General features: G+C 37.7%; 1 protein-coding gene across 2 annotated transcripts; it reads right to left on the bottom strand.

The window, feature by feature from the left end:
• Nucleotides 1–831: 831 nt before the first annotated feature.
• Nucleotides 832–19,995, bottom strand: LIPN (lipase family member N). 2 transcript variants are annotated; one of them, XM_006211073.3, is made up of 11 exons: nt 19,466–19,995; nt 17,180–17,237; nt 15,834–15,949; nt 15,093–15,210; nt 12,641–12,839; nt 10,899–11,008; nt 8,319–8,455; nt 6,388–6,534; nt 4,900–4,971; nt 4,306–4,377; nt 832–2,865 (listed from the first exon to the last, which is right to left on the bottom strand). In XM_006211073.3, exons 3-11 carry the CDS (start codon nt 15,939–15,941, stop codon nt 2,632–2,634), a joined length of 1,197 nt encoding a protein of 398 aa, XP_006211135.1. In that variant the 5' UTR covers nt 15,942–15,949; nt 17,180–17,237; nt 19,466–19,995; the 3' UTR covers nt 832–2,631. The 2 variants fall into 2 exon arrangements, with proteins under 2 accessions (XP_006211135.1, XP_072827666.1); XM_072971565.1 differs by lacking the exons at nt 17,180–17,237; nt 19,466–19,995 and having other exon boundaries at nt 15,834–16,544.
• Between the last annotated feature and the right edge of the window lie 4,607 nt (nt 19,996–24,602).

Here is a 24,602-nt window from a genome sequence, read left to right as displayed (position 1 = left end):
AATGATATTTGTATAAAGTCTAAAATGATATTTGTGCCATATTCTCTACAGCACTGAGTGTAATTACAAAAATTCCTAATTCATCTTCATCTCTGTAATGATGCGTTTCCACATAACCTTTAATACTACTCCGTATGAGCTGATGGGGAATGATCTCCAAGATAGATTAAGTGACCAAAGCAAGATGTGGAAAGGTATGTATAGTATGGCACATACAGGAGACAAACTAAATGGGTATCTATGGACCCATTTGAATATGCATGGTGTAATCTTTACCAGAGTACACAAAAATACTGGTAAGAATTAATCATTTTTGAAGGCAAGACTGTCTGACAAGTAGTTGGGAGAAAAAAGGAGACTTCCATTTCATTACATTCCCTATTTTTATCTTTTGGACTTTGTGCCTGTGTGTGGTAGAGTGAATTGTGTCCCCCAGTTCTGCACTTCTGTATAACAACAGCATTATATGTCCGCAATCTTTGCCATGTGGTTTGCAGCCTCCCACTGTAGGTGAAGCTGACTATTCCGCCCCACTGAGGTCAGGCTTGGTCATGTGATCTGAATTAGCCAAAGGCATGTGAACAAGCAGAAGTTCCACTCTGCGGGCGCCACCTAGCTGGGCCCCTTGTGCTGGTGGGACCTGTCCTATGAAGGACATAACCCTGAGAGCTGCTAGTTCCAGAATGAAGAGAAGATGTGGAGAAGATCTGGACCCAACCTGCAGCTTTGAGCCACACGCAGGTGATCCCAGCTGAAAGCAGAACCACTCCAGACAAACTGCAGACTTGTGAGCATAAAAAAATAAATGTTGTAAGCCACTGAGTTGTTCACGATTGTTTATTACACAGCATTGTCATAGCAGGAGTCAAATAAGACACATTCGTAGGGGCTCGCTTAACCTACAATTAACTAGATTCCTATATTAACCAATGTCCTCTTTCCTCTCTGTAAACGTATTAGCTGATGTTTAATGCCTCTTAAACATCCATAACTAGTAGCCATATCCTTCTACTCCTTCCAGCTAAATCATGTGCTTACTAAGAATTAGATATTTGTTCTCAGAGTTAGCTATGCCTGTTCTATTTGTTGTATCAATTAAATTATTGAATTTTGATTAATTTATTTAAATGTGGCTAAAAAAGAATGTATTACCTGTATGAAAACTACCTTGTAATCTTTGAAAGAGCTCAATAAAAGTCATGAAAAACTGTAGTAACATTAGTCAGATCTTGATAAATAAATATTATAAAAATATAAAAGGACTTGCACTTAAAATTGCTTCCCAAGTTTTTAAATTGTCATCCCTTTTAAAGACACTAAAACTAAAAGTTAAAAATGATCAATTATGGATTCTTTAATGAGGAATAATTATGTGGTGTTCAATACCCAAAGACCTTGGTCCTATACACAAATATTCCTGAGATGACTTATATTTACCTGTTTTAAATTAACCAGTTGAAGGTATGTATGTGTGTTCTTTATTTATGATTCCTTGAGGATCATCAACAGTTTCCCATTAATTACATCTTCATAGAAGGTAAAGGACTTTTCCAAGTTCACATCATGCAGGAATGTGGATGTGACACTAAAACTTCATGCTACTCTTGGAACTCTATAATAAATCCTAGAGTCAATGTCTAGTCATTTAGTGACTGAAATAGAGCAAGACTTTGGAAATTGCTCGTGACTTTCTCGCTGGTTCTAAAAGTAGGTTTTCTGGAAGCTGCTTTAAATGTTACAGGGTACAAATGCAGTAATATAAATTCCACTTTGATAATGAGGCATAATGGCTGTTTAGTTTATCTTCAGAGCAAAACAAGTGAAGAATGTTCTTCCGCGTGTTATGGCTGAAGACTGCTGCTGACTGTCAAGCTCTAGTACACTACTTTCAGAAAGCTTTATTAATTTAACCTTCTTTTAAAGGCAATGACCTATTGTGAATAATTTTAATAACTAGAAATTGAGCTTATCCTAGTCATTTCCAATTTTCCCTTTTTTTCTTCCTTAGCTTGAAATAGTAAAACAAACTCCTGGAATGCTTAAATTTGGTTAGTTTTCCATTCTGCTATCTTTTTTCATGCTTGGAGCGGGCTTATTTCCTGGCTTGTTTATAGATGACTGTGTGACTACGGCTGTGATTGTGATTTCAAGAAAGCCACCAGATGCCAGCCACCTGAAATACATACCCAAACGGCTGCCTTGACGAGGCCTTTCTCGCGAAGTCAGCACTCCTATGCTTACATTCAATCCTTTGAAAAAGGGGATGCGGAGAGGGTATCCTTTGTATGAAGCCACTGTATATGTTTGAAATAGGAAAGAGAAAGTCCTCTTTTAACCCCTCTCCCAAGAGGACAATTAGCAGAGAAGAGTTTACTAGGCCTTCTTATTTGAAAAAGAGGACCTAGCCCTGACTGCGGGGAAGAGATGCTGGGATTTCAGGTGTGGCCATTTCGCAGAGAAGGAGCAGCACAGTTGAAACAACTCCTAGCTGGGATGCTGTCACGAGGGAATGCCTTAGAGGCGGCAGCAGGTGAGGGATGCTGGAGGAGACCTCACTGCTGGTTAGTATTTTTCCCCAAGCCTCTTGTGGGCTTGCAAGCAACTTTTAACTACGAAGTAGGTGCACTGCAGTCAGGGATACAACTTCAACAGATCTATGATTTTACTGTACACCCGTTGAGCAGCATCGAGGCCCCATATGAAATCAAAGTGGTTCCAATCTGGCAACAGGTCGAAGTAACGGAGATTCCTGATTTGGGGCAGTATCCAAGCCACATCCTTGAGTGTTACAAGGACATCGTTTCCACCAGCCCAAATAGCAGTAGGCACTTTCATGGCAGTCAGGTGATACAGTGGCGGACGACTCTAGGGAAGAGAGAGAGAGGGCATTCATGAGAGGAAGCTCCTCAGAGCAACAGCTGACTTCAAGTAAGTAGAGGCTGCAAAATGAATATTTACTATGATCACGGGAAGAACGCACTTCAGGGAGTTTGAAGGAACAAGGCAAGACAGCTAAATAAATATTTGTCTACAAATAAACATCTGTAGATAAATGCTATACAACATTCTCCAAATACAATGGAAGTGAAGACAAAGAGGAAATTATTTTCAACGAGGGCTTCATACAATGTGTTCATTAGAAAATAATGAAAGAAAACAGAAGTGTGTAAAATCCCGTATGAGAGCTTCCCTCACTCTTTCGTGTCCATCCACTTCACTTTTCCTTTTCCCTCTCTTTGAAAGTTATCACTTTAACATTTGTTGTTTATTTTTTTTATTTTTCCTAAGCATTTGCAAATATATGCATTTGTGGATATACATTGTCTGAGGAATTGGAGAAAACTTTTGCTGTTAATAAAAAGTTTCTATATCTGGATTCTGGTGTGGTCATATGAATGAAAATACTTGTCAAAACTCATCAAGTTGTCAGTCAGTGAATTTTATTGTATGCAATCACGTCTTAATCAAGCTGATTAAAAAAATAATAAAAATATACATAGCCCTCATTGCTGTTGTAAGGGCTATTAGAATCACGTCTCTAACAATGTCAACCCATTGATGAAAAGTTGACTGGTCTGACTGACTGATTTAATGTCCAGAAACAACTTGATCTATGTTTGCACTAATAGCCTTAAATACATCAGTCTGAGAAAACATTCTAACGAAAATTTTAATGTGTTCAGTTCATTTTGAGAAGCCCAGACCTTGACTTAGAGAAAAGAAATGGTAGCAACAGGATTGATTAAAAGTACAGGAGGGCTAAATGAGTGTAAATTTTGGTGTGTAAAGTTAGAGGAAAAAAGATGCCTTGAGATTCAACTCTTCACGGTACTCAACTTTTATGTGAAATCCTTATTCTGCTTTTGGTATCAAGAAGCATGTATTCATTTACTCTGCAGATTTTTATAAAACAATTTTCATTATTATGCAGCCATTAAAAATTATGCTTAAAAAAACCCTCAGGAAGATCGGTTATGTTTTGCTATGACCATGAATTAAAAAAGCAAGATGGAAAGTTGTAGAAAAGCAGACATGCTGAGAATTGGAATAAATGCAACAAAATATTGATGCGTCTAGTTATCTCCGGATAGAGGGATTATAAACAATTTAATTTCCTTAGTATATGCTTCTTTTATTTCTAGACTTTCTGAAATGAATATATATTAAAATTAGACTTTTTTTTTTAAAGCTCTATCTACCAGTATGAATGCCATCAATTGCCAGGTAGGATTTTTTTCACTCTCAAATAATTTATCATTATCCTTTTCCAAAAGCATCCTTCTGGGGTCATTGTGAGTAGCTCACCTGATTGTAGTGATGCATGTTCTCAGCTTCACTTCCCCAGTCATAAGCTCTGAATTCATCAGATCGGTAAAGCTGAATTAAATGTTTTATAGAAAAATAACATTCAGAGTAAGAATCACAATTGTTAGCAGCTAATCTTAGAAAAACTCTGTGTATTTGGAAGAAAATAAGGCTTCTGGATCACCAGAAGGATATAAATACATTTATACAAGTACGAAAAACAAAGTCAACAGAAAGGGAACCAATGATCTCCTTGGTTTGAAGGGAAAAAACCAAGACTCATTAGGGAGAAGACGAATCGCAGGTCTTTCCCTCTCTGGGGAAGGCTCAGGTCTCCTGAGCCTTTCCCAGTTTACTTTTTGCTTCAGTTCAGGGCCTATTTTACAAGCTCTGATTTCAGACAGTGTTCATTTATGTCACCTACTTGGTCTGCACCACACCTTGTCCTTTCTCTTAAAATCCAGGGAAATCAAATCATAAAGATGGTGACAAGGTCAAGATGGAAGCCAGCTGCTAAGCTTCTTAGAATAGGTGTGCTAACTCTGTCCTTTCATGTAGAAGGACTGGAATGGTTTTCCATGACAAAAACTCTACCTGTTTTATGTGCAGGATGTTCTGTACTGATGATCCTGTGGGAGCATGGGACAAATACACGTCCATTCGGCTCTGAAGGAAAACAAAACACATGTTACAGCGATAACCACCTAGTGCAAAAATGATGCCTTTCAGAAGCAGAGAACAGTTATGCTAAGAATTGGTACACAAATACTGGGGTTTTGAAAATGACATGGTGAAATCATCTAGATATCAAGAGTTCGTGTCAGACACCTCAATGTGAGTGAATCACAGGCTGACTGGTGGTACAGGCTGCTTGCCAGCAAACTTGTGTCAGCTCTGAAGTTAAGGGACAATTTGCTTATTTTGAAGTAGAAGAAGCAACAATGGACATCATGGGGGCAAAGCAACGAAAAAAGGTGCTCTGTGCAAGTCAGAGGGGTGGCGTGTGTATGTACACAATGTGCACCATCCCAGATCAGTAGATCAGAAATCCTAGAGTTCAGGACCTAACTTTGTTAATGAAAAGCTTTGTGACTTTGAGCAAATTCTTAAACATCTCAGAGTTTCTGTATTTTTATCTATTGAAAGGACATACTAAAAACCATACTCCCAATTTGCTGAGCTCTTGTAAGGATAAAATAAAATAGTGCAAAAGAAAAGCTAAAACCAATCACTTTCATATGCATGGTACTTCAATCTCTGTAAACATCATAGAGATGAAAATTATAGAGATATAATACTAACAATAATTCTATGTCTTAGAATGTAATGGGACTAATCAAAGAAACTATTAAAAATATTTACTTTTGAATAAACAGGATTTGAGCAATTGTTCCTCAAGGTTTTCAATTTAGCCTCTTAAAGAATAGGGGTAGGTGGGCTGGTGGAAAAAAGCTATTTGGGGACTAGCTTCACTGTAACGGTATCACTGGCTGCCATTCGGAATACGACAGGGGTGACTATTCAACCACACTGATCTGCACGTGTGAACTCCTACTCCTCCTTGAATTCTCAAAAACAGGAAACAAAGAGTTGATGAAACAGGACTTCTGTTTCTTTACAGGAAAGGGATTATGTCTCCATTCCATTGTCTTGCTTTTTTCCGAGTTAAGTGATGAGTTTTATTTGAGGCTAAAGTCACCCAACAGGTGAATGTACATTTGGAATAAATTTAAGGCTTGTATACGCTTCTCTTCTTTTCTAGGATTTTTGTTAATGCACTGTATCGTAAAATCCAGTTGACTGTGGTAAGTGGTGGCTGACTGTGAACTTGTGAAACCACTATTGTAGAATACCCATTTTCCTAAATTTGACCAGGGATGCAAGGATAAAGCTGCATATTCCTTTCCCAAATCTTGACATTCATAGTCCATTGGATACCTGATCTTCTATGCATAGCAAATCTCCACCTTTAAGGGTTTAGATGAACATATTAATTTATGCAGTGTAACAGATACATCTATACGAATCATAAGAAAGCTAGAATTTTTAAAAGCATTAAAAGATCCCATAGTCTATACATACCATATTCATATTTTTCTTGTTGAATCCAGCCCATAAGGACATAATTTCACTACATATCACCCATAATATTTTATTGTTGCAGATTTTGATAGAAGGTGACTTCCCTGTATTATCTTCTAAAAGGATACCTTTGGTACCAAAAAACCTCTGCAAAAATTTAAAAAAAAATTATCCTTTCAAGAACCATTTTCAGACTTCTTGACATTCCATTTATCCCAGGAATGAGGATTCTTGGGGAGCTATTTGTATTTGTATATTTATTTGTTGCTCTGGTCAAGGAGACCAAGTCATTTAGGAAAAGTAACTATTTATGAATCCATCTTCACGCAAGGAAGATCATCAGACATAATTTCCAAGGAGATTGCAGTAAGAACTCTCAACCCCAAATTAGCTAATTTCTCCATGGTGAAGCTCCCTTGTATTTTGTCCAATCAGTGATTGCCTGTATTTCTCATTAATTGGCAAGAAGGGTAGAACAGTTTCTCCTTAAGGTCAAATACTGCCTTGAATGGAAAGGAAAAGCAGGGTTTTTCCCCTGCTATCCATGTCCACATCACCTTTCCAGCAGTGTTCCAGATTAGCCAGCTTTAATGCTGAAAAGTAGAAGATGGTGCATCGAAGGAAGGGTGCCACTGGACAAAAAAAAATTGACATCATGGGAGGCAGCATGGTTAAAAGTTCTATGCTTGGAAAACAAGTTTCAATGGGGCTCTCTGATGGAGGAAGAGCACTTCTGGGGGTGACAGATACTATGAAATGGTGGGTGGGCCAGAGAATGAGATGTAAAATGGCAGGAAATTTGACATTAAGGGATATGAAACTGAGAAAAGCCAGGGACAATATTTGCCTCAGACCTGACCTGTTTAGGCAAAGCAATACACATTCAAAACTGTGTATTTAGAGATAGATGTGTCTATCTCTGAACTTAATTTAACTAATTTGTCTACCCGATTCTGCCCAAATGTAAAAAACATCCCAAACTAACTGATGTCATCACACTTTGAACAGAACCATCAATCACACAAAAGGGAAGTTCCATCATTTTAACTTACAGTAAACAATACAGTAAAACTACCATCACACCAATCATTTGGCCTCATGAATGCTGTTCCTTGTGTTAGCTCATAAATCCTTTTTTTTTTCCATTCCCACCTCTCCACCTCAGGCTAGGACCTCATCTTATATATGAGTTACTGTGAGACCCTAATTGGTCTCCTGGTCTTCATTCTGGACCAAATTTATTTTATTCTTCACCCCCAAATTTAAGGGGCAACCTTGGTAAAATACTATGTTCTTTGTGGCAATGACCTTTTTAGAGAAATAAAAAGCAAACAGAAAAAAACTTTTGATGACTAAAATTCCAAATTCATGACTCACCATTGTACTACTTTTCCAACACTTGGAAAATAACCAATAAGTATTTGAATGAATAATTGAGCTGTAAGACATTTAGGCTTTGGAGTCTTAGCTTGAGTTAGTTAGAGTAAGCTCCCACATGGGAAGGGGCATGTTCTTCAGGCTTATCTAACATCGAAGTCAGGGACATCAGTGATCACATGTAACTTGAAAAATGTCTTCCATTTGGGCACTGTGAATTCGTTAACATGTCCAGTGGAATAAGAATGGAAGAAGAAAACTTGCGAGTCGACCTTAACCCGACATAGCACTCAGCTTGGCTAGAAATTCTGACTGATACCCAGGTCTGTTAATGACTGAGTATCGGAAACTGTACCGGGACTTGTAGACCCTGTGGCATGGAAAACACACACAGGGACACACCCACATCCAAGCACATGATCCCGGAGTCTGGTTTTTACAGATTTCATCTAAAAGTCCTACTTTTACTTCATAATAGATTTAAAAACAGTAAGGATCTATCAATCATCCAAAAGGAGATCCTCATATACATTTTGGCAAAAGGAAGAGCCTACCTTGATCGCGGAATTTGGAAGTAGGAGAGCACTGGTGAAAATGCCTGTGGGATATCTGAATGAGTACACAGGACCCAGGGCAAAATTCATTTTGATTCTTTGTGCCAGTTCAGGCATCGTGGCAAAGGCTACAAACCCTGAGAGAACAGGAGACAAGAAAATCTTGTAAAAGTTAGAAATACTTAGGTAATGCTCCTATTGACCAAAGTGGGCTCTGCTTTGTCATTTTTACCCTTCTACTGCAATGATCTTGGGGGTGAATTGGGAAATTCTTCTGAGTGATTCTGCAAAGATAACCTGCCTTCAGTCCTCTCTGCTCTCAAGTCTCCATTTTTCTCTTATTCTGGAAAATTTAACTTGGTTGGGGAAAGTGAGGGATAAGTTGCTGCCACACAAATCAGGGACACCGTCACTTCCCAAGCTTGGGGGAAGTGTTGGCAGTGGCATCACTTTACCCCCAACTCTGAGATGCCAGAATGAGTCATAGAGCCTCAAGAAGTAAATAATCAGTTCAAGGAAGTGAATCAATTAGCTCTTTCTGCAGTATCATCTAGTAACTTCACAGTTTTTCTTTCTCACAAGGGAACGAGATTTCATGGCTCCCAGTGCTTCAATGGATATTAGTAAACCTCCAAAATCTTCCATGCTTCCAAAAGGGGAGGGGCTTTCCCTCGGTCCACCATGCTTCCAGGAAGGACCAGGTGTCTCCATGTGCTCTGATCTTTCAGTAATAGCACTGCACTCATCTCTAGCACTAGAGGAGATCAGCCTCACACAGGAAAGGCTATGTGGAGGGTCTATGTGTTTTGGTTTCCAGAAGTGCCTTCCTGGGCCCCCTCCACTCTGTGTGTGTGTGTGTGTGTGTGTGTGTGTGTGTGTGTGTGTGTAGCTGTAGCACAGGCATTGTTTTCTGAATATTTTGTTGAAATATTGAAACTGTCTTAGCCAGAAAAAGAACTGATTTTGTATCAAATTGGCTGAGTAGTTGATACAAAGACTGAACCAGGCAGAATAGTTTTCCCTGGAAGATGTCTAGAAATGTGTCGATGTGAGGTTTTTGGTCACACTGACTGGGGTGGCCTCTTGTTATTTAGTGGGTTTGGGCCTGGCTTGCTCAATGTCCTACAAAGAGCGAGTCCTTCCACGTAAAATTTTCTCTGCTCAAAATGCAAATAATGCTCACTGAAAAATGCCCTAAATGCAACACAGAGCCCTGGTGATAGAATTTACTGTCTTCTTTGCCAATCAGATATAAGAGCATATCTAAGTCCTACCTACTTTTCTGGGCCCCACTCAAGCCATCCGTCTCCACAGAGTCTCTCCATCGTGCCCAAGCATCCCACTGGCCAAGTCCGAATGACCTGGTTTGAATCTGTGTGTTAAGAGACCTGGAATGATCAACTTAATTTCTTTGGACTTCTGTTTCCTCTTCTATGAGATAGAAATAATACTCGTAGGATTGTCCTGAAGCTTATAGAGAGATACTGTAAGAAAGGTCCTAAACAAAGGGCCCTCTACATAGTAAATGTTCCTAGGTGTTAGCAATTACAGTATAATCATTTTCCTGTTGGTGGTAGTTTTTTGGGGGAAGTGGGGTCTTCTTATTAGGACTTCGATACTCTTTTAGTATTTTAGCTGTGATGCTCACTGCCTAGTCTAAACTCATAGGCTAGCTATCAATATAAAGCACTGATAAATACCATATTTGCTCTTGATGATAATGAGATACTGTAATAATGACTACTGTGAGAGTGAGACTACTGTAAGAATATTTATTTTCTCTTGCCCAGTTTCAACCCAAATGAAATATTGCATTTTCACATAACCCAATCTCTTTAAAATTGGAAACTTTGGTGGAAGATTACTAACAAATTTATATTATTAATAGTATGGGTTCTTTTAAGTTTTTATTTGGAGCTAGATTATTGATTTCTTTTTAAGAAACCTAGAAAGCGATTAAGAAGTACATATTCAAAGTACATTTCTTGGACTTTTAAAAAATGTTCTGCATCATGCTTACATTTCATGGCTACTCCATAAATATTAAATCATAAATTAAATGGATAAGCAGCCTGGTTGATTTGTTACAGTAAGCTTTTGTATTCTGATTCACAAACAAAGTGTGACTATGTCTTTTCAATTTGTTCAAATATGAGTATAACCCCCACTTTTGTATTTTTCAAAACCCCGTGTGGGTTATGAGGAAGGTATGACTTGATGTATATTTAACATTCTTCCAGGATATTTCATGACATTTGGCTCTAGTTTTGCAGCTCGGAGGACATCTAGAGACTTACTCTTTGAAAATACTTCTTTGGATTTGGGGCACGTGTTATACCTGGGAAATTACATCACCATTACAAATGTGCTGCTGTGACCAGAAATGGAGAAAGATTTGTCCTACATACTCACAGTCTCCAGAATTCAGGTTCACAGCCACTTGGGGCACTAGGGTTATGTGCCCAGCATAGGACAGAGAGGTAAGAACACTGTTAATGTAAAACAGTTACTCTGTCCCATTTTAAAGGTGAACTCTTGATGGCTCTGACCTTTGTAACATGTTGACCCTTGGAGACTTACCTATTGTAGTGCCAAGTGAATGTCCAATGAAATACAACTTCTCCTGACCAGTTTTATTTACAATGAAGTCTATTATTCCTGGGAGATCATATTTGGCCATTTCATCAAAGCTGCAAAATAAAACAGAGCCTTATAGATACTCCCAGCTAAGTTCAAAATTCAGAACACCTGCTCTCTTGTTTTTCACACACAAAATTCTGTGCTGTCCACTTCCTTGGTTTACATTCCATTATTTATCCAGTCACACGTAGGTTATTGCAGCTTTGACTTGCTGCATTTATACGTGTTACTTTCTTATAACAGGAATGGTTTCAAGACTTGTGTGTACTATGCCATTTGAAGTTCAGTCTTGTCATCCCTCCTCTTCATTTCCCTCCCTTTTGTTTCTTTTGCTGCCCTTTCCCCACTTGGTTTGCATGCCTCTACTTCAGCCCCCCCCCCCCGGGAACTTCAAGACTTTAGGGCCACTTAATACCTAGCTTTGGAAACAGAATGGGTTGTAAATAGTGATGCTACCATGTACTAGCTGAGTAACTTAAGTCCTCTGAGCTTAAGTTTCCTCATCTGTGAAGTGGACACAATAGGGCTGTATAGCAGGTCTGCTTGTAGTAAAGGAATTGCATAGTATTAAAGGAACGACTCTGGCTGCTGTTAGGCACTCAACTCAATCAGATGTTGCTATTATTAACATTTCTGTCCATATAGAGATAAATTCAATATATACCAAATCCTATAGTACCAGTTCAGCCAGCATTAATGCAAGAGAATAAAAATGACCTAAATAACATATAGTTGGGTGAGGTACCCCATGAGCCAGAGGCCTGTTTATTAAAAGCATACAAGAGGAAATTGAGATTGGTACTTCCAAGCATAAGAGAATGGTCGTGATGCCTTACAGTAAATGAGTGCCAAGCTCTCAGCAAAGGACTGATGACACAAAATCTGTCCTGATGCTTGCCCCTGGCCAAAGTTCTGACCCTAACACTTTAGTCTATTCTTCCTTTCCTCTCAAGTCAGTAGGTACTGACTATTTCATTAATACGGTTCTGTTCTACAGCAGGCTTGCAAACCAACCAGGAGCTTCAGTGTGAGAAAGGATGTCTGCTGCAGGCATCAGCCTGTCCTCAGGTGACAGCAGGAAACACTTTCACAAAAAGAAGCGGTCAGCATATCAAAAGATTTTTTTCTAATGCCCCTTAAAGAGGTTTGAAAGATCTCACGTTAGAGTTTTCATGGAAAATGGTATTCTATGCATTCTCAACCACAGTTTCTCTCGGTAAAATGTAGTACTGATACACATAATCTTTGCAAAACTGATTGGCTGTCCAAGAGGAAAAACTTATAAGAGCATCACTAGGATGAATATGAGCTTCCCGAGGGTGGAGACTTTTCACAATTGAAGGGCCTAGAACAGTGCATAGACTAGGCACTTAATAAACGTTGGTTGAATGAGTGCCTACATTGGTCACAGGAATTTCCTAAGCTGTCCCTTGGGACAGACTTTAAAGTATAGTATTGGATAAAATTGTATGTTAAAATGATCGTGTTGAAATGATACAATTTGCTTGTGGGAGAATCAGTGAAAATCAAAGCTTCTCGCTATTTATCTCCTCTGAGATGTTAGAAACTACAAAGGAGCTGTGTGACTTCAGGTATCATACATTATTAACACCATCCACACCATCATATTTAAAGAACTTTTCCTTAAACTACCTTCATGATCTCTCTTAGATACAATTTACCTAAAGGCCCAGAATTCCTCTTCAGTCACTGAGAGTGTTGTGTGTCTCCTTGACCAAGTGTTCCCCCGACTGTTTCCCATCCAGACATCATAACCTGCATCTGCTAGAAGGAATCCAAGGCTGCCATTGGCATAATTCTCCAGCCAGGTAGCACTGTCTGCGAACAGAGCATGCTGCATGTACACAACGGGCCGGGCACCTGGAGGAGGGAAGAAGAGGCAGAGAGAGAAATTTATAATAAATAGAGCATCTCAGGAACGTGACACACACACACACACACACACACATACACACACACACTCCATAAAAGTAAAAACCAAAAACAGCTGACTGATTGACATGCATGGATTTACTTAATTCTTATAATAACCCTACAGAGTAGCTCTGGTTTGAGGATTCTCATTCTATAAACGTGGAGCCTTAAGGTAGTTAAGCAGCTTTCCTAAGGGCTCATCCGGCTTACAAGGTACAAAGCCAGGACCCAAGCCAGGTTCCGTTTCATGCCAAAGCATGTGCTCGTAACGGCTCCACACTACGGATCCACACTTCCGCGTCTCCTGGGCTTGGCTCACCAAGGCACGAAAGTGGTCGTGTTTGACGGAGTCTCAGGGCTCTTTCAGGAGGAAGGGCAGGTGAGCGCAAAGGGACAATGACTAGTTCCTCACCAAGTTTCCAATCAAACCCCCAGCTTCTTCCCACTGAAGACATTTGAAAGCTACAATAATAAAATCAGCTTCACATCCCCCTGCCGACTTTCACATTTCTGAGGGAGAGAGTGTTCAGGGGGATGAGGAGAACCAGGATGGAAGATTCTGTAATTTAATAAGTAAGAGCACAGGGTCTGCGGTCAGGTGGCCTGGGTTTGAATTCTGCTTCTGTCACTTGCTATTTCTGTGACTTCAAGCCTATACATAACCTCTTTTACCTCAGCTTCATCATCTGTAAAAGAGTAACTATTAATAGTAACAACCTCAGCTGCTGGAAGGTTTAACTGATTTAGTTCATGTAAAGCATTTAGAAAGTACAATTAATAAATGGCTTTTAATTCCAGATCTTCCCCAAATCCACCCTCTTTTAAGCAAAGCCTTTCCTGTAAAAATGTTCTCCTTTTATATTTCACCCTCATCTCCACCACTATGTCTGGTATCACCAGATTTAGCAACAAAACCAAACCAAATAAAAAAAAAAAACCAACCAAAAAACCCCCCAAAAAACCCCAAAACAAATACACCAAAAAAGCAAAGATAAACAGAAAGATCCAAAGGATGCCCTTTGTTTTCTCAAAATTTTTTAATTAAATTTAATTTTTTGATTGAAGTATAGTCAGTTTTCAATGTGTCAATTATTTATACAATGGTCTATTACTTTTGGATTTCAGATTAATGAAGAACTTTTCCATATATCTTAAAGTGAGGTTTATGTGAAAAACTTACCTGCTATTTATCTGAAATTCAACTTTAACTGGCCATCTCATATTTTATCTGGTAACTCTACCCATGTCCCACTCCCATTTCTCATTGCAAAACTCCTGCATTCTTTTTTTTTTTAATAAGAACACTTCTTTTAATTATTATTAACTTTTATTTTTGGCTGGGGGAGGTAATTAGGTTTATTTATATTTAGATGAGGTACTGGGCATGTACTCTACTACTTGAGCTATACCTTCCCTCTCAGAACTCCTGACTTCTTAAAGAGAATGTCGAACATGACTTTAGCTGCTTCTGAACGTGGACGGCAGGAGAGATGCTGCAGAGCGATCGTGGTAAATGATTTGCCCCTGAACTTTGGCAGGTATTTTACTTACTCTTCTCCCCATTCCTCAAAGCATTTGCAGTTATATTTCCCCTTTTAAAGAGTATAATTCCTCTGCTTTTGCATGGCTGGTTCCTCATTCTAGAAAGAAGCCTTAGTCACCCCATGCTCTTTCTTTATACAAACTGTCTGTCCCTAAGCTCAAAGCACACGTGAATGTTTAAACTTTCTTTCCCAGAAAAAGTTTCAGAAATGCCACTGTCATTTGATTTTTTTATTCTGCAGAGAGAGGTCTATTAATCCTAGTGCTGGCAGGAGAGACTTCTGAGATACCCCACAGCCTACTTCATCCAACCCAACCAATCTCTTTCCAACACTGAGGAAATCCACTTTCCTGGAATACAGCAATTTTCCACATGAGAAATCAGTGATGAGTTGACAACATGTAGGCTCCACCTTTGCATTTCCGTCTTAATAAGCAAGCCTGGTTGCAGTCAGCGAGATCAGTCTTGCCCTTTGTATTTTCAGGTACTTGCCTGCCTTCAGAGAATTGGAAAAGAGTGAGTCTCCCTGTTAACCATTTAAAGACTAATCCAAAATTCAAAGCAACTTTGGTAAATCAGCCGCTGTCTGAATAAATAGCCAGCACTAAATTCTAGCCATCTGCAGCTCTCCTTCGCAGGAGAGACACATCTCATACCTGTGCTCCCAGAGTCTCTTCGCCCGCGGGGGATTCTGTTGACGCTGAGTATGTACCCGTCTTGAGTGGTGACTTCGTACTCCTCACTGGGGTAGCCGTTATAGGTGATGATTTCACTCTGCCCAGTGAAGACATAAGCATTAACCAAACATCTTCTCTAAGGGTTATCAAAAGGGACTAGAACAAAGTAACTAGTGTGTGCTTATTGGAGTAAATTACCTGAAATCTGTAGCCCCAGGTAACAATAAAATTAATTTACTACATAAAGTCATGATTTAAAAAAAAATGCAGACTATTAGAAAATGTCTGCTATTGGTAAAATTTTGATGAGTGGAGACAATATTAAGCATTGATGAATTCTTCTGACAAAACTGTATTTTCAAATCAATTGTCTTTTGAGACCCCCTCTTGGTTGAAAGGTAAAACCATAGTCCAGTAGAGGGCAGTCATACCCATATACCATCCAGAGGGCTTAAAACAGAAATTCTTAATATTCTTAAGAACAGAAATTCAAAGGAAGAGGTTCATCTATAAAAAATACAATTCTGCTTTATATTAGGAGAAAGTATTAATCAGCCCAAAGAGAAGATCTACCTAGCTTGACTCTTGCAGAAATGTTAAAAATCACCTATATTTTATCTGTTTTCTTATTAGAGATTTTCTGCTATAACAGGAACTTTAATATCTCACAACCCATTCATCTGCTTTATTTGATGTTCTTTGGAATTTTCCATAACTTACGATATTCATCCACACTTCAGGATTTGCTTCTTTTTCCAAATTAAAGAATCCACCAGCATTTAAAGTTCTACAAATCAAGTAGCTTGTTGTTAAAAACAGCCACATCATGGGAACGCCTGACATAAAACATTTAATAATCACAGATTAATTATATGTGTCAAAGTTATTAATGAAATGAAAATAGTTTCCTAATGAAAACTTGACTAACATCCTGAGCAAGCTGAACCAGCATGGAAGGGAGGAAATACAGTGAGCTAACTCCAATCACTAAGGATCTATTTTTTCACATAGAAACTGCCCTGACATAGTCCAGTTCTAAAAATGAAATGAATTTAATCTAGCACAGAGGCTTATTTTATATCTTATTTTTCTAGTTTTTTTGCTTATTTTTAAGTCTTTGCTCACCTGTTAGTTGCCAGAATACCTAAAGATTCAGAGAGCAAGTTTCCATACAATGGCAAAACTGAAAGGGTATTTATCCTCTAGTTTCGCCCAGCCTCCCACAAAACAAAAGCAATGAACAATGAAGCTTCAGCCAACCAAGCTCATGATCAGTTTCTAGTGATGTGATTATTTTTCACCCAAAGGCAGATATTGCACATTTAAGTGTGCAATGTCTCTTCTTTAACACAGCTTAAAAGCATGTCTCTTCAAAGCAGGTCAACATCGTCGCAGTGTTGAGGACTCCTCATAGGAGGGCCCGAGTTTGAAGTCCAGCCTCCCTCACCGTGAACAAGCTTTCTGACCTTGGGCAAGTTATTTAGTAGCTTTGTCTCTTGGTTTTCTTGCTGGTAACATTAGGCCAATGTAACCTGCTTTCTAGAGCTACAGGGAGAATTAAGTGGAGTATCAAGCGCTAAGCACAGTATAAGTTCTTCCACTATTTTTTCTTAATCTGAGAGTGAACAAGAGAGTAATATCAGTAATAACAAATTAATGACAGACTTTTAGAAATTCAGCATTTACTTTTGAACTTAAATAGCTTTTCATACCATTTGCTATCTGACTGAAGATGATTTTACATCTGTAAAGGTCATATAATTTAAAACATTTTTGAAACTAATAATAGCTACAGTCTATCGAGGGCTTAGCTTGTGCCAGGCATTGTTCTAAATGCTTCCCATGTATTATTTAAACCTCAGAGAAGTACCGTGAAGTAGCTACCATTAGTATCCTCATTTGTCTAAGAAATTAACAAAGGCTCAGAGAGTTTGAAGATCTCCCCAAGGCTACAGAGTCAGCAGGTGACAGAACAAGGCAGAAACCCAGGCAGCCGCAGTGCAGAGCCTTCACACCTGACTACCACTCCCAGCCTGCCTCCCGCTCATGGTAAACCTTGATCTTACCTGGTCAGGTGAGCTTCCTCTGCTCCTGAGGGCTCCTTATGGATTAGGAACTTCTGAACTTTTGCATATGACAAAATGAAGAATAAGATACGGTTGCAGTTAGAGGCTAGAGACATGAGAGACAGGAAGCCCATGGAAATAAAGACACCCTGGACTGTGACACACAGACCCACACACCCAGGGCGTCTTCCCGACACTCCAAATGCCACGGTGTGCTTGGAGGTTGGGCAACAGTGGTCTACATGATGCCAAATAACCAGTTTGACTGAATCCTCCATGTTTTCACTGAGTGTCTGTCACTGCTGGGAGGGTTCAGCAACATTTTCAAAGCAGTGAATCAAATGAGGAAGTAGAATGTACTTAGGATTTGAATAGACAAAATCAGAGACAGTAATATTTACCTTCTCAATACCAGAGTTCACTGTGAGGGTCAAATGAAACAATGCTTGTGAAAGTACTGATGAAAACCATATGATGTGCAGGGAAGTGATTGATGGTAACTCAGCTGAGAAGATGAGGCCACCCTGACTCACTTTTGAGGCTAGAAAGAGCTTGGGACTAGCAGTGTAACAAAGGAAACTAAACCCACAAGCCAAAGGGATTTGACCTGCTGTCAACTTTGGCATAGAGATCTGAGAAGAAGGAAGAAAACTTAGCTCTAAGCCCCACCTGAAACACTGGCTAATGGATGCTTAAGTGCCTCAGTCTTCTACTTCACTTTGTAGAACGTAGAGCCCAGGCAGTAACTGAATCTCTTTCACCTCCCAGCAGGAGGAAGGATACGTTGCTACCCAGCATGATATGGTAGATTCAGTTCTATTAATTTGGGCTCATTCTCAAGTTCTTTCAAAACTGAATGTATTCATATGTGTCCAGATCCTAAGAGCTGTTCCACTTGAGCCAATTAAACAACGTGGCATGAAAGGAAGCACTCAGGTTGTTAGAACAGGTGGAAAGATTATGTACCAGTCCATACGCATCCAGTCTTTGATGAAAAACTCAACCATGCTTTGCTTTGAATGACAGTGTGATGACAGAGGTGTGTGGACTTGCCTGGAATCTCCTACGTGTTATGTCTTTAAAAAGAATCTCTTCTAACAAAACTTCAGCGGACTCTGGGGAATTCTAGGAAGCACAATGTTAAGATTGTTAATGTTGATTTGTTGCCATGACTTCATGTGGAAATAGCATGAATATAATTAAACTTCTCAGGCATTTATGGATTATAATTTGCTTAAATCTCAGAAGAATTTCTACACTATTGCCTTCTCATATTCTTAGTCAACTTTGAGATTTATTTGAATCATCTGGAGAATTCTTCCAATTCATTTGCTTGTACAGATACAAAGCCATCTCAAGTAAGTGAAACTAATCTTTTCCAAATGTTTTCATTATTCTTCTTATATAAGCTTGCTATTTTAGTTAAGCATTCAATACATTGAAATTAATTAAAAATAAAACACATTGAAACTTCTTCCCTGACCCTGCGATACATAAAATGATAGCTCCTACTCTTTAGATGCTCAAATTTTCCGTTTTTCTTCCCCCCACAAAACTAGATGATATTAGAGCTGCAAAGAAATCTTGAGCAAAATGTAGATTAAGGCACAAACTTTCAGAAGGTCTGTGGTATTCTGATATCTTGACCCAAAGATCATATCACAACCTGAGGAAACTGTGACTGGTGGCTCCCCATTCAATGACCAGGATGGCTGAAAATAGGCAGTTGAACATAAATCTTTGAACTTAGTGTCTTATTTGTGAAAATGATTATTATTTTCTTTCCAATGCTCTAACTCAAAATACTTTTGCTATTACAATGTCTCTTTTTTTGTTTAATAGTTTGTTTCTCTCTCCCTAAAGACTGCTTTTTCTTAACATTTGACTTTGTATCAAAGGGGACATAATTTTCCGTTGAAAACAACTTAAAGTTGAAAAGAATAGGTCATAACCAGCAAAATAGAAACTAATGAGAATTTTGCGTAAAGAAATAATTTAAAACCTTATGCCTTTGAGACAGTTATTTTTTGCCCTGGACTAAAAGACTTTGCATGAACAGGAACATGGAATTTGTCACGTGTTCACTAGATAATTTATCTAATCCATTATACATCCTAAAATTCAAAGAAGGCTCAAGAGCGCCACAAGTGTGTGTGTGTGTGTGTGTGTGTTTGTGTGTGTGTGTGTAAAATGATAGATTAACATACTTTGGCTTTAGAAAAGGCACTTTACACTTTACATTTTATTTCTTTACTTATAAGGAAAAGTTGTCAGTGCTAATGATACCTATAAGAAAGGATGCCGTTCTGGAGATTACCTACTGGAGTGGAGTGTGTTCTCGTCAGTGTCGGTGTCAGTGAATCTCCATTTCAGCTTGGCTGTCCTACACCCATCGCCAAACACAGTATAGCTACGACAAAGAGGCAGAAGAGAGAAACGACAAACACAAAGTTTGAAATATTAAAGGTTTTTAAGAGGCCATAATAAGCTAAGTCAACTCATGCCCATCCCAATCCAAAACACTCAAAGGAAAGATAATTTACATTTAAAGTGTAGTTATTACCAAAAGCCAGGGTGCAGGAGGTTGGCTTTGATGACATTCAGGTCCTGGAGTGGCAGGATCAGGACTGAATTGGTGGCAAAGTTTAGAGCTTGTGAGAATGAGCAGGAAAGGTCATACCATGAAATAGGAGGAAATTTATACCACCCTCCAAGCAGGTTTAACTGCTGAGCTGCTTACTTAATATGCAAAATTTATGTAAGGTATGCTCTACAGCTCATTTTGAATTTGGATTTCTGTAGGAGGTATATTCAAGTGGAGGCTTTTTTTAAAAAATTTAAACACAGAGTCTACTTACCCAGAATTCAAATTGAATCTAGTTTTAGATATATTTTCACCAATTTGTGTAGTTAAATAAATGATGATTGGCATATGCAAAGAGGTAACATTGGCTGTTTTGATATATGCTCCTGTTTCTTTCTTGAATTTTTATTTTGTTGAATTGCTGTTAAACCACCTCAAATCTTCCCAGCACTCCTGAAAATGGGTAGATGGCTTTTAATATCATGATGTCTTAACTTCCTAATCACCATCAACATCAAAAATATTTGCTGAGTGAATAAATGGATTAACTGATAAATCTAGAAGTCCAGAGTATGTTGCTTAGTTACTGAGAAGTAATGCTAATGTTATTATTAACAATATAGTGAATTTTTAATTATTTATTGAGTATTTACTTTGTGTCAGGTGTTTCACTTTAATATACGACCAGCTTGACTATAAATTCTGCTGGACCTTTTTCCTTTTAATTATGATTCAAAGGACATTTTTATTAACGTTACTATATAGTAAATTTAATAGTAAATTTTATATGAGGTACATAATAAATTTTACAATAAATTCATAGAAAAAACAATCTTTTTGGTACTAATATGCAATAAGTCCACTATTATTCATAAATTGCATGGCACACTAATATAATAAAAAATTGTTACTCAACAGTAGTTTTACTGCTATTCAGCCCCCAAATTATCCTTAAACTTGGTACCCAGTATGGCACAATCTGATGTCTTTTACATAATCTATATTCTCTCATTTCTCCATAATTACAAAAAAAACCTTATAACCTTATACATGAAGAATTATTCAAATTTTCTACATATAATGAGATTTCTTAGGAGATAATTACTTTTCCTCTTTTCTCTATACCAGTGCTGTCCAACAGAAATGTAAAATGAACTACATATTAGGGAATTTAAATTTCCTTATAGCCATACTCTTTTAAAGTGTAAAGAACAGGTAAAATCAGTTTTTATTTATAATTTATTCTATAAATAATTCATTTTATAAATAAAATTTAATTCTATTTATATTTCTTTTAAACCAATAGATCCAAAGTATTATCATTTCAACATGTAATCAATATTATTATTAATGAGAGATTTTCCACTCTTTTTTTTTGTTCTATGTCTTTGAAATCTGAACAGTATGTTACAGTTAGAGCTCATCTTTATTAGCATCAACCATGTTTCAAGTGTTAAATAGCCACATCTGACCAGTGGTTGTGTATTGAGGAGTGCAGCTCTGTACTCTCAGTCTGAAGCTTATTTATTTTCTTTGTTTGTTGAAATTTTTCTTCAACTAGATTATTTATTTTTTCATATTGTACTCACCCCAAATACATAACTTTGTATCATATATTTTACCTCAATTGAATATCTGCCTACCAAACTTTCTACCATCTGAATCACCAAACATACCTTCTCAAGGGCTTGGCGTCTGCTCCCCAAATCGTTTTGAGAATTCATGTGCAGCAAAAATGACATGTGCACGAATACTTAGCTACAGTCCTTTATCAAATGCATGATGTCCACCTGTGTTCTTGGGCTCACTAAATCTGAAAGGATGGCTTGTTACACTGACTCTACTCCAACAACAAATGCCAAACTATTATTTTAAAGCTCTTTTCTTATGATTTAACATTCCCTAATAGAAAAAAATGTCACCCGAATGATTATGCTATTATTTTAAATCATTTACAATTTTGACAGCTTCCTGGATCTAACTCTTCTGAGACTGCTGATTGAATTAGGAGCAACAAATACGTATGTGTGTGTGTGTGTGCACATGTGTGCATGCATATATGTAATGTAGCAGTGTACTTGAGAGATTTTGCTTTGAGACCATGGGTATCAACACAAATTCTCCCTAAAAGAGGAATGGTTCTTTAATATTAAACTAAGAAAATATTTGTTTATGGCTAGTTTTCTGGACTAAATAGCTACATAATAGCATAAGCTGTCTTCATCACTAGCTGGACACCCACAAACTTCTAACTAGATTCCCTGCATCCACCTAGTTCATTCTTCATGTTGCAGTTAACTGTCACCATTAAAGATCACAGGTCTGATATATTTTTTAATCATTCTTGAGATTAAAACTCTTTAATGACTTACCATTTAAAATTCTGTGAGTGGCTAGGAAGGTGTCAAACCAGGCTCTGTCTACCTCTTTGAGCTCATCTTGTCCCATTTTCTCCCAGGCTCCAGGTGCTTCTTTAATTTCCCCTAGTAAGCCTAGCTCCTTGCCATCTGAGCTAGTTCCCTGCCTGTAACATCTGGCAAATTTAGCAGATCTTAGCCAAAATTTCATTTCCTCAGAAAAGAATTCCTTGTCTACCTTGATGAGCATACACTTCTTATTGGCGGATTCATCACAATTGTAATTAAAGATTTAATTATGTGAGTAAACAGCTGTAGATTCTCTGCCGTCTTCATTAGTCTGGAAGTTCCACTCGGGAAGGAACAGTGTCTACCTTATTATTGCTCTTCACGTTCTGAATGCCATCATAAATACTCACAACATTATAGCATAAAGATTAAGAGCTTGATATCTAAAGTCAAGATTCCAGAGGTTAGAAAACTGATATTTTGGGGCAAGTTGTCCAATATCTCCAAACTTCAATTCCTTAATCTATAAAGAAGGGATAAGATTGGTACCATTTTATAAGGCTATTGTGAAGTTTAAATGAGATAATTCATGTAAAGTGATCACCTTATTGTTTTCTTATGGAAAAAGGCTCAGTGTACTTGAATAATTATGTAAGTGATGATTTTTGTTAGACCATATACTTCCTCTGTGTTTTTTGCCCCTTGCACAAACAAGTAATATTTTTTCATATCAGGACTTCCTATGTGTTTTGTTACAGAGAAATAATGCACTATTTTGGCCAAAAAAAGAATCCATTTAGTTCTTTTGACAACTATAGATGTAAATTATAATGACATGTTTTGGTTCATGCTTTGCAGTTTTTCATAAGTTTCAGTTATGTGACTCAGCATGTGTAATCATTTCTGGGACACTGATAAGATCAGTTGTTGGGATTGGCCAGTCTGCTATGCCATAGTCACCAAAGAGGTGACTCCCTGTGAAGCCTTTTGGTGTCCTGCCAGCCAGCCTTCCCCTGCTGAGGCTCAGATCTCATTTAATACCTTCCCCTTCACATCTATAGACCTTTATTTATGTATGATAAGAAATTTTTGAGAAATGAGTCTTAGCCAAATATATATTAATTATGTATCTTAAAAATATCCCAATTTCCACAAGACCCAATCAAGTGCTTGGAGGACAGAGATGACATTCCTAGCCATTCAACAACCATTTATTGATCACTGATTGTGCCTGGTTGATTGTGGGCACAATCATGATTGAGACAGATCTACTGCCATGAGTCAGCTGGTCCTGCCCAAGTTCATTTGGAACCAGATAGAATCCACATTCTCTGCCTCTTCTTTTGTATGTAGACACACTAAGTCTTCCCTTACAACTTAGGTCATTCATTTCCTCCTCTGGGATGTCTGCTCTGACACTTCAGCCTTCAAAACTCTTTACTTTGAGGTTCAATAACACTATGCCTAGCCATTCAAGTGGCACTTAGTATGTGTTATGATATGCTGTTACCTTTCATGTACATATGATTATATCCATACCTAGACCACAGCCTTGAGAGCATGTGAAAGTGCTCTTGGTAATTAAACAGCTAGTTCTTTGCTATTTGACTTTGGATATTATAGTTAACGATTTCTGTTGTTTATCTTCTTCATGTGAAAAATATGTATACTAATATCTAACTCATAAACTATTGTGAGGATTAAATGAGATAATGTGTGTCTTGTTTGGTACAGAGTAGGAACTCAATAAATATTAATTTCCCATCTCCTTGTACATACTCAATACCTCTTTCCCTTCTCCCTCCATAGCATTTGATAGTACATCATTGGATGAAATATTAGAGATTATTTAATTTATTGTGGGAATAAACGGAGAATAATTGATCAACAAATACTATTATTCTGGCAATACTGCATTGTGAGAGGTAGTATAGCATCATGGGTAATTAACAGTGAAGGTCTCTGTTCATCCCTTCCCCCACAAAAAAGTGGGTCTATTATTCAGGAAGTTGTTAACTTTTCAAATATTCAATCTCCTTATCTGTAAAGTGGAGGAAACATGGAGTCCATATTCAGTACTGTTATGAGAATCCAACAAGATAATGCATAGAAAGCACTTAATATAATGCCTGGCAAATGTTAAGTATTTCAAAATAATAGGTAGAGATGATTCCTTTTTTTTTAATGTTATTAAGATAAATATATTAAAGTCTCAAGAGGGTAAGAAAATAGGTGTTATGATTAACTATGACTTTACATATGTCATTTAATGTCTTGGTATACTTATATGAATTAAGATTTCTATTTTTCCATTTGAGATTTTGGTCATGATTAAAATTATTAAGCAGTTACCTTTACATAGCATTTTATAAATAATATTTATTAACCTCTTTCTATGTAACTGACATTGTGTTAAATTCGTTTAAGGTATTATCTCACAACAACCCAATAATAGAGGCACTAACATTATCTC

This window comes from Vicugna pacos, chromosome 11 (assembly GCF_048564905.1).
Source record: "Vicugna pacos chromosome 11, VicPac4, whole genome shotgun sequence".
In the NCBI taxonomy this organism is placed as follows: Eukaryota; Metazoa; Chordata; class Mammalia; order Artiodactyla; family Camelidae; genus Vicugna; species Vicugna pacos.
This window is presented reverse-complemented; position numbering and strand designations above follow the sequence as displayed.